Source organism: Balaenoptera acutorostrata, chromosome 8, assembly GCF_949987535.1.
Source record: "Balaenoptera acutorostrata chromosome 8, mBalAcu1.1, whole genome shotgun sequence".
Classification (NCBI taxonomy): Eukaryota; Metazoa; Chordata; class Mammalia; order Artiodactyla; family Balaenopteridae; genus Balaenoptera; species Balaenoptera acutorostrata.
In genome coordinates, this window is record NC_080071.1 from 60,075,058 (window position 1) to 60,088,392 (window position 13,335).

Sequence of the window (13,335 nt, forward strand, 5' to 3'; positions counted from 1 at the left end):
CCTCTAGGACAGTTAGACCAGCTTTTTGTTTTTTGACCACACCACGCAGCTTGCAGGACTTTAGTTCCCGGACCAAGAATTGAGCCCAGGCCCCTGGGAGTGAGAGCGCCGAGTCCTAACCACTGGACCCCAGGGAATTCCCATAGATCAGCTTTTATGAGAGAGTCTGCATCCCTGAATTCTCACTGATACCGTGTGCTCGTTTATTTCCCCAAGTCTTGACAGGTTGATAGCTGAAAAATGGTACCTGGCTCTACAGGTCTGCAAGTCTTTGTAACTTAGACATTTTTGATGTTTATTGGCAAGGATACTTTTCTAAGGGAAACGTTGGTGACCTGGTGTCCATTTAGGATGAGGGAAGCCTCACTGTACCTCAAATGTAAGATTAGCAGTCCCTTTTCTGTTGCCCCCTAATCACAATTTGGAATTTCTCTGAGTCGCCTGTGAAAGGCATCTGTTGTAGCTTGGGGGACCCCAGGAATAACTCTCAGGGCCTGGGACCCCAGCCCCTCAGGGATGGCACAGCGGTAAAGGGAGGGCTAGAGCAGGGGCAACTCAGCCTTCCAAGGTAGATACGCCACGGGCCAACGGTATTATTGGCCTTTTACATCCATCCTGTATTTGCATAGATGATCCAGATGGGTTATCATCTGGCTGGTGTGTACCCAGACTAAAACTCAGTTGCCCCTGTGGGTGGGGACTGTGGTCATTGGGTCAGAGTGCTGCAAACCTGTTTGGATCACTTGCTAAGCAGCTTGTAGAATATTTAGAAAGGAACAATTTTAAAGCACTTTCATATCTGTTGGCTGATTTCACCCTAATGCTAATCTGTCTCCTCGTTGATATTTGCGTGGGATTAATTTTTGCCTTTCTCATTCCCTCCAGAAAACACTCACTCCTGGAACTCCACATTGAACTCAACAGCAAGGTGTATGATTGGAACAGCAGAGTGTCTGCTAAGGAGAGGTACTGTGTCTGGCTGCAGCACACTCTGAGAAAGAAACTCATCCTCTCTTGCAAATGAAAAGCCAAAGGCCCCTCTTAGCTTTGCGGTCTCCATCGCTAGCCAGAAAGACAAACATTTATTTCTCACAGTTCTAGAGACTGGGAAGTCCAAGATCAAGGTGCTTGTAGATCAGGTGTCTGGTGAGAACCCGCCTCCAGGTTGGCAGATGACCCCCTTGTTGTATCTTCACATGGCAAAGAGAACAGAGAGAAAGCAGGCTGTCTTGTGTCTCTTCTTATAAGGGCACTGATCTTATTCATAAGGGCTGCCCTGTCATGACCTAATCTAGGACTCACATGGCATTCTACAGTAATCAGTATACCTTTCCTCTTTGGATTTGAAAGCATGACCTAAAAGAATATTATTGTTTAAAATATTATTTAAAGGGACTTCCCTGGTGGACCAGTGGTTAAGACTCCGTGCTTCCACTGCAGGGGGAATGAGTTCAATCCCTGATTGGGGAACTAAGATCCCACATGCTGAGGCACGGCCAAAAAAAAATCACTTGAAGTTAAGGAAAAACTTATTTATATATTTTTAAGTTGGTTTTAAGTGGTATGTGTCTGTGTGGGTATGTTTATATGTGTTTTGACATGATCACTCAACAAAGGCTGAAAAGTATGAAAGGAACAGTTTTCAGACACTTCATACACTTATTTCTACTTTAAAGGTAATTTTCTATCCTTGTATTAATGAATGTGGGACTCCTGAGGGTGTCTTTGAATTTCACATTGCTCGGGGCACCAGCAGGAACAATGTATGTCCTTGGACTCATGAACCAGAACCCTGTGTTAATTATTACAGAGGGAAACTGAGAGGGATCTTAATGACCTGGCAGCTTTTGCATCCTCCTCTGTCCCATCCTGACCGGGTGACAAGCATTTTCCATATTCTTGTCCATATGAATATGGACAAGCATTTTCCATATTCATACAACCACAAGCATAGTATTTATTTATATTACTTTTTAGTTTTATATATTTTTATATATTATTAAGATAACTTATATTTGCATTAAATATAAAAATAAGAGGGGCCTTGAAGTCATTATGCTAAGTGAAATAAAAGACAAATACCAAGCATTATATGCTCTCATTTATATGTGGAATCTACAAAACAAAAGCATAAACAAAACAAGCCAGACTCATAGAAAAAGAGATCAGGCAGTGGTTACCGGAGGTGGGGGAAGGGAGTAATTGGAGGAAGGTGGTCAAAAGGCACAAACTTCCAAAATAAAGAAAAAAAAAAAGACTGCTCTAAGCACGGGTAAGCACCTGCAGTGCATTGTCCAATGTTAGGCTGAAATATCAGATTCTTGATGTAGGCCCTGATTTCTCCCACACCTAAGCTATGTTTCACAAAAACTGAACATGATGAATATGAGATTTTTAGTTAGAGAGGGTTTAGGAGCAGCTACAGTCTGTAATCCCATGAGCTATAACTTATGAGATTGATAGAGAATATGGTAGAGGTAAACCAGAGATGGAAGAAAGGTTTTAGAAATGGAATGAGAGAGAACAAAAGACAGTCAGCTATGTGATATACAATAATAAGACCTACAAGACGGGTGTGATGGATGGAATGCAAGCAGGTTTAGTGTATAAGTGTGATTGACAGTGAAGAATTAAAGTTTAGGATATAGCATATTGTGACATTAGGTTTTCAATAAATAATATAATGACACCTGACAGCTATAATCTCTCGAAAATTCACATCAATGATGTTCATTCCAATAATTAAAAATAAATTAAAAATTTACAAAAAGAAAAGGGGACAAACTTCCAGTTGTAAGATAAATAAGTACTAGGGGTATAATGTACAACATGATGACTAGAGGTAACACTGCCGTGTGATACATAGGGAATTTGTTAAGAGAGTAAGTCCTAAGCGTTCTCATTACAAGGAGAAGAATTTTTTTTCCTTTTTTCTTTTCTTTTTAGTGTATACATATGAGACAGTGAATGTTAGCTGACCCTATTGTGGTAATCATTTCACAATATATGTGATCATCACCTTGTATACCTTAAACTCATACAGTGATGTATATCAATTATTTCTCAGTAAAATGGTGAAAAAAAGATTTGAAAAACACAATCATATCATTCAAAATGTTTTAGATGCAAGTAGCAGAAGACCTAACTTAAAAAGTTTTTAAAAAATTTGTTTACTCTTATTAAGCAACAGGTTCAGAGGTAGGGGGGTAGTTGCTAGCTTGGTTAATTCATTGGCTCAACAATCTCCTCAAGGGTTTGATGCTTTCCACCTTTCCTCTCTGTAATCTCAGGGTTTGGGCTTTTATTTTCAAATTTGTCATCTAAAAGTCACAAGAGGGCCACAGGTCCAAGTATCATACCCAAACACAGAAGAGAAAACATCTCTTCCTTGTGTGGCTTCTTAAGATCAAAGGAAAATTTTCCCAGAAGCTCTCCTCCCCAAGAGTTCCCTTCCCTCACTTCTCATTGGCTAGAATCACATGATATGTTCTTCCTTAAACCAACCATTGGCAGAGGGAATGGGATTACCATGGATGGTTTATACCAGCCCAGACTCAGTCCCCTGGGAATGGGGTTCAGTGGCTTCAGCTCCCTTGGGCACATGGTCTCCAAAAGCTGGGGTTCTTTTAGGGAAAACTGGGGCATGGAGCTTCCCTGGGGAGTAGATAACCATAATGTATGCCAAAAAGAATGAGAACATCCATTTTATGATTGAAGAAACTGAGGCACACAGCTTTTAAGTGAGCTGTTCCCAAATCTCAGAGAAAATCATTGGTAGCGCCGGATCAAGAATGTTAACGACCAGCCTTACGATCTGGTGTCCTTCAGAAATTAGAACAAACTTTGGAAGATGTGTAGCATGCATTCCAGGGAAGGCGTCATACTCCTGTCTTAGCTGTTTGTGAGTCATTACCCTACCTTCCCAGCCCCACCCTTTTCCCCCCCCGCAGAGAGGCAGCATGGCCACATAGCTTTCCGTATCCCATCTGATGGACACGGTGAAAATACAGAGCCTGTTAAATCACCATCTATTCTTTCCTTCCCTTTTAAAAAGCAATTATTTATTGGGACTTCCCTGGCGGTCCAGTAGTTAAGACTCTGCGCTTCCACCACAGGGGGTTCAGGTGCAATCTCTGGTCCCTGGTCAGAGAACTAAGATCCCACATGCAGCCAAAAAAAAAAAAAAAAAACCAGACAAAAACAAAAAATATATATTTATTAAATTATATTGTGCTGTCTGTTTACTTTTGTCACTTTTCTGTCTTTAGATTACATTATTTTTATTCATACCATTCATCAGTCAACCCGCAGGTGCCAAGGAAAAAGAGTGCTAAGGGTTTGCTTGTGTGTTTTGCTCACTGGCAAGGGGTATGGGGTGGAGTAAAGAGGGACTTTGATTCCAGGAGCAGGCCAACAAGATGGGAGGAATAAAGCCTTGCCTTCCCTTGCCTACTTCGCAGAATTGTTCTGAGGATGAAATGAGAGAGCCTTTATGATCATACCCAATGAGAGAGTTTTTATGACTGCATTGGTGATGCCATGCGAACATAGCTGTTATTATTATAGCACACAGCACACTGTGGAGGAGTTATTTTGAAAAGGTTGAATCAAACCTTGAAAATTGGTAGGATTTTGGCAGGTTGAGGTGGAGAAGAGAATACATTGCAGGAGAAGAAACAAAGCAAACGAAGGGTCAGATAAGGGAAACGTAAGGCATGTTTTAAAAACCATGAGTGTAACTTTTAGCTGGAGCAGAGAGAATGTGAGCAATGGTGAGTGGTAAGCCAGGAGGTGCCTGTTGTTTGGCATGTGAAGAGCTGTAAAAACCCCCATCTCTGTCTTTTAGTCAGCTCTCACGTAAGTTATTTTGTGACTTATTTTTCTCACTTTAATAGTGGGGTCTACAACTACTTTGACACTTTTGTGTATATGAGCAATTTGATTACTAAATGCCTTATTCTTTTTCATTGAGTATAGTTTTTAAATGAAATATTTAAGGCATGCTGAAGGAGAATTATATTAGGTAACAATATAATGAATACATACCCACAGCCCAGCTTAAATGAAATGTTCTAAAATCTATATGAAGACTCTGAAGATACTGCTTTAAGTAATAGCCCTAAATATAAAAGAGATAAATATATTAAAATATTTAAAACTTTATAATAGCCCCCAACTGAAAATTCGTCAAGTGTTTAGTAACAGGAGCATGGTTATGATAAAATGTCCACTGGTTGGAATTTTATGTAACCGCTAAACTTATATATACAAATAATAAAGGCTTACAAAAGCTGTTCTTAGCTCATTACATGAATTATCTCATTTAATCCTCAAAACAGCTCTTTGAGGTAGGTATTATTGTCCTCATTATTATTTCTTCCCATTTTATAGATGAGGAAAGTGAGCAAAGGGATGCTAAGTAGCTTGTCCTTGGTCACCCCAGCCTAGGATATAAACTCAAGCCATAAACAGAGCCTTTATTTTTATAGCTAAGTACGTTTAAAGCAAAACAGGACTTCCCCAGAGCTCCATTGGTTAAGGCTGTGCGCTTACAATGCAGGGGACATGGGTTCGATCCCTGGTTGCGGAAGATCCCACATGCTGTGTGGTGTGGCCAAAAAAAAAAAAAAAAAAAAAAAAGCAAAAACTAACAAAAAATATGTCTCACAGGAAAACAAAAGGCCGGCAAGAAATATTCCAAAAGTGGTGTATGGATGACAGAACGATGGCTGGTATCTTTTCTTTCTGTTTTCCAAATCCTCTTTTCTATCTCTGTATATTTAAGCATACTGGTTTTTAAAGTAAAGTCTAGGTAATTCCTCCAACTTTTTTAAAAAACGTTTATTTATTTATTTATTTATTTATGTATTTGGCTGTGCCAGGTCTTAGTTGCGGCAATGAGGGATGTTTAGTTGTGGCATGCATGCAGGATCTAGTTCCCTGACCAGGGATCAAACCCAGGTCCCCTGCATTGGGAGTGCGGAGTCTTAACCACAGGACCACCAGGGAAGTCCCTCTGTCAACTTTTGAGTAGCTGGTTCTTTGATGCTAAAGAGACTACTCTTCCCTATAGCTCTGCCTTCACTTCTCTGTCTCACCTCTAGCCCTTCTTTTCAGTAGCAGGACCCCTGGTCTCAGGGCTGCTTTTTTGGGCCACTGGTTAGGAGGACTGTCTCGTCAACCCCAGTTCCATTCCAGTCCCCAACACCTTCCATCCTCTTCCATGAATAGGCCATGGTAGGGGTCACTTGACAGCTTCTTCTGTCTGCAGTGTTTGAAATGGGAATCTCTTCTCCCCTATTCTAGGATCAAGTTTTCAGGATTAAGCATGTTACTTATGCCACCAAGAGGTCACAATTTGAGGTCAGCCTTGTCAATTTGTCTGTGTGGCAGACCCTGCTCACTGTCCCAAATATCCATTCTCTTTTTCCTTAGTAATAGAAGTCTTAATTTGAAACTGGGCACAAAGCCTCACAGAATACAGGTCTAGTTGTCCAAGCCTCAACTTGTAGCAAGATGTGGTCATGTGTCTAGTCCTGGAAAATAATATGTAAGCAGTGGTATTGTTTGGCAGTTGCTGAGAATTTTTCTTAAAAGGCAGCTGTTTTTTGCCTTTTGCCCCTTTGTCCCTTTCTCTGTCTTAGTGACTAGACTGCATATGTGATGGCTGGAGCTCTAGCTGCCAACTTGAATTGTGAGGACAAGAGCCACACTGTAGGGATGACCGAGTGGTGAACAGGAAGGAGCTTTGTTGGGTGAAGACATTAAGGAGCAGAGTCACCATACCAGCCCTAGATTACCTACCTCTGGACATTTATGTGAGAGAAAAAAATGTGGGGTTTATATTTCTTTTAACCTAACCTAGTCTGACTGGTACATTGTTATTTGATTAAAGTGTTTTTTTTTATGTTTATTCATGTTATAAGTTTAAAATAAATATTTGCCTAGGCAATCATTTTAATTTTTTAATTATTGTTTAAAAATGTATGTATGTATTGTTAAAAAATGTAGTGTTAACCCCTGAGCTGACCTAAGTTTTTAATATGTATGATGCTCTCATTTATTTCCTTTTATATTTTTGTGGTTTCTGTTGGAGAGATGGAGATGCTTTATTAAGACATTAGTAGGATTTGGACACTGTCCTCATAAGAGATATAATCCACAAGGAAAAATTCTGACTGAATCATCAGTATAGACCAGCTTTTGGACCTGGTTTACAGTGAATAAGAGCTTGAAAGATCCATACACAAAACTGAATGTAAAGAAGAAACAGTAGGACTTCCCTGGTGGCGCAGTGGTTAAGAATCCACCTGCCAATGCAGGGGACACGGGTTCGATCTCTGGTCCGGGAAGATCCCACATGCCGCGGAGCAACTGAGCCTGTGAGCCACAACTACTGAGCCTGTGCTCTAGAGCTTGCGAGCCACAGCTACTGAGCCCACATGCCACAACTACTGAAGACTGTGCACCTAGAGTCTGTGCTCCACAACAGGAGAAGCCACCGCAATGAGAAGCCCATGCACTGCAACTAGAGAAAGCCTGCGCACAGCAACGAAGACCCAACACAGCCAAAACTAAATAAATAAATAAATATTTAAAAAAACCAACAACAACAAAAAAAGAAGAAACAGTAACTCTGCACATGTGTTTAGGATCGCCACAGATAATGACTCCAAAGGACTCACTACTTGTAAATCCACAATTTCTTGTTTCCCAGCCAGACCCTTCCTTGCCTACAGTAGCCCCAGAGATGGAAATGTAGGACTCAGTCAAGGCCATTAAACGTAATGACTGATTTTTCAAGAACCTGCCCTCTCTATTCCAAGAAACACTTCCTCTGCTTCTCCTTCTTGTGCCATACCAAAGCTGCAAGAGCCATGGGTCCAGGCTTTTCCACTTTGGCTCTATCACACACTTAATAAGCAAACATTCAAGAAATACAAATTCTTTTCAATAAATCCCTCTGCAATATCGGCTGGTATACACTAAGTACCACAGATTAATCCAACTCCCCACGAGGGTCACCTAAAAGGTAGATTACAGGTGAACAAGTACTCGTATATACATGCTCATAGCCGTAGGCACAGCAGACAAAAAGTGGAAACAACTCAAATGTCCATCAGCAGATGAATGGATAAACCAAATGTGGTATATCTGTACAATGGAAAGTTATTTATCTATAAGAAGGAATTAAGTACTGATATAGGCTACAATGCAGATGAACCTTGAAAACGCTATGCTAAGTGAAAGAAGTCAGACACAAAAGGTCACATATTGTATGATGGTATTTATATGAAGTATCCAGAATAGGTAAATCCATAGAGACAAATAGCAGATTGGTGGTTACCAGGGACTGGGGTGAGAGGGGACTGGGGAGAGACTGCTTAAGGGGGACAAGGTCTCCTTTGAGGTTCTTGAAATGTTTTGGAACTAGATAGAGGTAATGGTTGCACAACATTGTAAATGTACTAAAAGCCACTGAATTGTACACTTTAAAATAGTACATTTTATGTGGATTTCACCTCAGTTTTTAAAAAAAAAGGGAAAAAAGAGAAGATTAAGATCATTTATTAATTGTTCCACAAACATTTCTCCCCAACCTTTTTTCTTTTTAATAAACATTATTTTTAAGAGTAACTTTAGGTTTGCAGAAAATTTGTGCAGAAAGTACAGAGTTTCCATATACTCCCCCATGCCCCACAATTCTCCTCCTATTAACACCTTGCATTAGTGTGGTACATTTTTACAATTGATGAACAATATTGATACATTAGTATTAAACGAAAGTCTACTAGGGTTTACATTAGGGTTCATTCTGTGTTGTATAGTTCCTGGTTTTGACAACTGCATAATGCCATGTATGCACCGTTACTGTATCATACAGAATAGTTTCACTGCCCTAAAAATGCTTTGTGCTCCTCATATTCATTCTTCTCTCTCCCTAAGCCCCTGGCAACTGCAGATCTTTTTATTTTCTCTATAGTTTTGCCTTTTCCAGAATGCCATACAGTATATAGCCTTTTCAGACTGACTTCTTTCATTTAGTGATATGTGTTTAAAATTCCTCCATGTCGTGTTTCCCTGGTGGCACAGTGGTTAAGAATCCGCCTGCCAATGCAGGGGACACGGGTTCGAAAAGGGACACCGGTCCGGAAAGATCTCACATGCCGTGGAGCAACCAAGCCCTTGCGCCACAACTACTGAGCCTGCACTCTAGAGCCCGTGAGGCACAACTACTGAAGCCCGCGCACCTAGAGCCTGTGCTCTGCAGCAAGAGAAGCCACCGCAACGAAGAGTAGCCCCCGCTCACCGCAACTAGAGGAAGTCTGTGGGCAGCAATGGAGACCCAATACAGCCAAAAATAAATAAATAAAATTAATTAATTAAAAAAAATTCCTCCATGTCTTTTCATAGCTTGATAACTCATTTCTTTTTATTGCTGAATAATACTTCATTATATAGATATACCAGAGATTGTTCATTCACCTACTGAAGGACATCTTGGTGGTTTCCAAGTTTTGGCATTACGAATAAAGCTGTTATAAACACATTTGTGTGCTGATTTTTGTGTAGATATGTGTTCAACTCATTTGAGTGAATACCTAGGAGAGCAATTTCTATATTGTATGGTAAGCCTATGTTTAACTTTGGAAAAAACTGAAAGACTGTATTCTTAAGTGGCTGTACCATTTTGTAGAGTTCCTTTGCTCCACATCCTTGCCAACATTTGGTGGTGTTAGTGGTTTGTATTTCAGCTATTTTAGTAGCTATGTAGTGATATCATATATTTTTTAAATTGAAGTATAGTTGATTTACAATGTTGTGTTCATATTGTTGTTTTAATTTGCAATTATTTAATGACATGATGATGAGCAACTTTTATATCTTTATTTGCCATCCATACGTCTTCTTCCGACCAGGGATTGAACCTGGGCCCTTGGCAGTGAAAGCACGGAGTCCTAACCACTGGACCACCAGGGATTTCCCCGTATATCTTCTTTGTTGAGATATATGTTCAAATCTGTTGCTCATTTTCTTTTTTAAAAAATTATTTATTTATTTATTTTTGGCTGTGTTGGGTCTTCGTTTCTGTGTGAGGGCTTTCTCTAGTGGTGGCAAGCGGGGGACACTCTTCATCGCGGTGCGCGGGCCTCTCACTATCGCGGCCTCTTGTTGCGGAGCACAGGCTCCAGACGCGCAAGCTCAGTAATTGTGGCTCACGGGCCCAGCTGCTCCGCGTCATGTGGGATCTTCCCAGACCAGGGCTCGAACCCGTGTCCCCTAGCATTGGCAGGCGGATTCTCAACCACTGCGCCACCAGGGAAGCCCTGTTGCTTATTTTAAAATCGAGTCGCTTTCTTACTGTTGCGTTTTAAGAGTTCTTTGTATCTTTTGGATACAAGTCTTTTATCAGATGTATGTTTTACAAATATTTTCTCCCAGTCTGTGGTTTGTCTTCATTTTCTTAATAGTGTCTTTCACAGAGAGAAGTTTTAAATTTTATTGAAGTCCAGCTTACCAAATATTCTTTCATTGATTGAGCTTTTGGTGTTGTATATAAGAAATCACCAAACCTAAGGTCACCTCGGTTTTCTCCTATGTTAACTTCTAGAAGTTGTAGAGTTCTGCATTCTACATTTAAGTCTATGATCCAATTTGAGTTAATTTTTGTGAAAGGTGTAAGACCTGTATATTAATTTTTTTTGCATGTCCAGTTGTTCCAGTACCATTTGTTGAAAACACTTTTCTCCATTGACTTACCTTTGTTCCTTTGTCAAAGATTGGTTGATTATATTTGTATGGGTCTGTTTCTGGGCTGTCTATTGTGTTCCATTGATCTATTTGTCTATTGTTTCACTAATATGACTATTGTAGCTCTATATTAAGTCTTGATGTGCCCAATGTTGGTGGAAAGTCAGGGATTTTTGTTTTTAACTTTTTATTTTATATTGGAGTATAGCCGATTAACAATGCTGTGATAGTTTCAGGTGCACAGCAAAGCAACTTAGCCATATGGAAAGTCAGTGATTTTGAATAAACACATCTGTATTCTTTGTTTCATTTTATACAGAGCACATATTATTGTAACTTTAAAACATAAAATAAAATTTACTTATTGTTAAAAATGTTCATTCTCTTTTAATATATATAAACACAATATATTCATTTTAAACATAAATGGCATAATATTTTAACACTGTTCTCTCTCTTTTCATTTATGTGGTCATGCCTATACCTATATGTCTCTGTATGATAGTTAAGTCATTCCCAGTTTTTCACTATTTGAATGATGATACAAGAAACATCTTTTCTTCCTTATTTGATAAGGACTTCCTGCCCCAGACCTCCGATTCTTAGTCCCTCACCTCGGATTCTTAGTCCCTCTGTTGGCATAGGTCAGTCCTCTTCCAAGACTGAGCATTATTTCAAGTCTCTTGTATCTTTAATCTCTTCCTCTCTCTTTGATCCCTCAGTCTGAAAACAAGCTCTGCTTCCTCCTTCAAATAAAGTCCCTCTCTTTCAAGCCACTGTCTTATGTGAATTTTAGGCTAGTCTACACCCTCTCCATTTCACCTTTCCCATTTACTCCATACTTCCCTGCCATCTGGATTTCACCTTAATCATTTTACCAAATCTACAAGATCCACGGGTCACATTAACCATAGTTACCAAACCAGTGGTCCTTGGACCCTGGCGTCATTGTTTTCTTACTTTTCCAGGGTGTTCCACTATAGAAGTTCTATCAAGGACTTCCTGGCCAAGTCTTCTTGGTGTCTTTCTCCTCCTGATCCTTAAATGTGGATATCCCCAAGGATCACTCTATTGTTTTTTTCTCTTTATATACTTTTCTTCTGACAATTTGTAGCTTCAATTACTACTTCTATGCCAATAACAAGAGGGATATTCAAGCACAGACTCTTCAAGTTCAAATCTCACCCTGCAACCTCCTGGTATACTTTTCCACTTGATTTTCCCTCTGGTACCTCAAACTCAGTATACTGCAAACATAAAAAAACCTCCATTCCCAATCTGTTCTTTTACCTGCGTCTCCAGTTTTAGGTAACAGCATCACCCCCAACATCACTTTCATCCTGGTCTCCCCTCTCCTGTGTTTCTATATCTGGCAAATCTAAATCAGGTTGGTTCTGCATCTACAATGTCTTTTCCATCTATCCCCATCATTACACTTCCTCTGTGTTCATTACTCCTCCACTGAACTATGACGACAGCTTTCTCACTGATATTGCCCCCAGCCTCTCAATCCTATGATCATGTCATACACAGCAACCCAAAGAATTTTTCTCAACATATCTTTATCATTTTCCTCCTTAGAAACCTTCAAGATTCTCCAATGCATACACAATAAGATTGTGGCTGGAGGTTGGGATGAGGGACAGGATGGGGGAGTGGGGTGTTGCTGGTGGAAGTCCTGGAGTCCAAAGGCCCAGAGAACCAGGAACTCCAAAGTCTGAGAGCAGAAGAGGATGTCCCAGCTCAAGAAGAGAGAGAGAGAAAATTCACCCTTTCTCCTCCTTTTTTGTTCTATTCAGACCCTAATGGCTTGGATGATGCCCACTCACTTTGGTGAGGGCAGATCTTCTTTACTTAGTCTACTGATTCAAATGCTAATCTCTTTTAAAAAACATCCTTACAGACGCACCCCAAAATAAGGTTCACTTGATCTCTGGTCATCCTTTAGCCTAATCAAGTTGACACATGAAACTAAACATCAGAAAGTTGTTTGTGACATAGCCTACATCTTCCTTTTTTTTTTTCCTATTGAGCTATAATTCACATTTCATAAAACTTCATCCTTTTAAAGTGTACAATTCTTTGGTTTTTAATGTATGCACGGTTGTGCAGTCATCATCATGACCTAATTTCAGAACATTTTCATCTACCTACAAAAGAAATTCTAGGACTTCCCTGGTGGTCCATGGGTAAGACTCCGCGCTCCCAATGCAGGGATCCCGGGTTCAAACCCTGGTCAGGGAACAAGATCCTGCATGCGTGCTGTGACTAAGAGATCACATGCTGCAACTTAGAAGCCGGCATGCCGCAACTATGAGCCCACATGCCGCAACGAAGATCCCATGTGCCGCAACTAAGACCCAGTGCAGCCTAAATAAATAAATAATAATAAAAAAAGAAATCCCATACCTATTAGCCATCGTTCCTTATTCCTCCCTGCCTCCTAGCCCCTGGATTACCACTCCCTGTTTCTATACATTTTCCTATTCTGGATATTTCATATAAACAGATCATTCAATACATGGCCTTCTGACTTCTTCCATTTAGCATAATGTTTTCAAGGTTCATCTATGTTGTAGAATA

At 40.0% G+C, this 13,335-nt stretch overlaps 1 protein-coding gene across 12 annotated transcripts in view; it reads left to right on the top strand.

The window, feature by feature from the left end:
• Positions 1 to 13,335, top strand: part of CFLAR (CASP8 and FADD like apoptosis regulator) — a 66,753-nt gene that overhangs the window by 47,876 nt on the left and 5,542 nt on the right. For 11 of the 12 annotated variants that reach the window (XM_057551132.1, XM_007190516.3, XM_007190517.3 and 8 more), the window contains one exon: positions 886 to 11,126. In XM_057551132.1, coding sequence (XP_057407115.1) covers positions 886 to 1,024 — 139 coding nt within the window. In that variant the 3' untranslated portion in view covers positions 1,025 to 11,126. Of the gene's footprint in view, positions 1 to 885; positions 11,127 to 13,335 lie in introns of those variants that run through there. The other variant, XM_007190515.2, reaches the window with a different exon arrangement.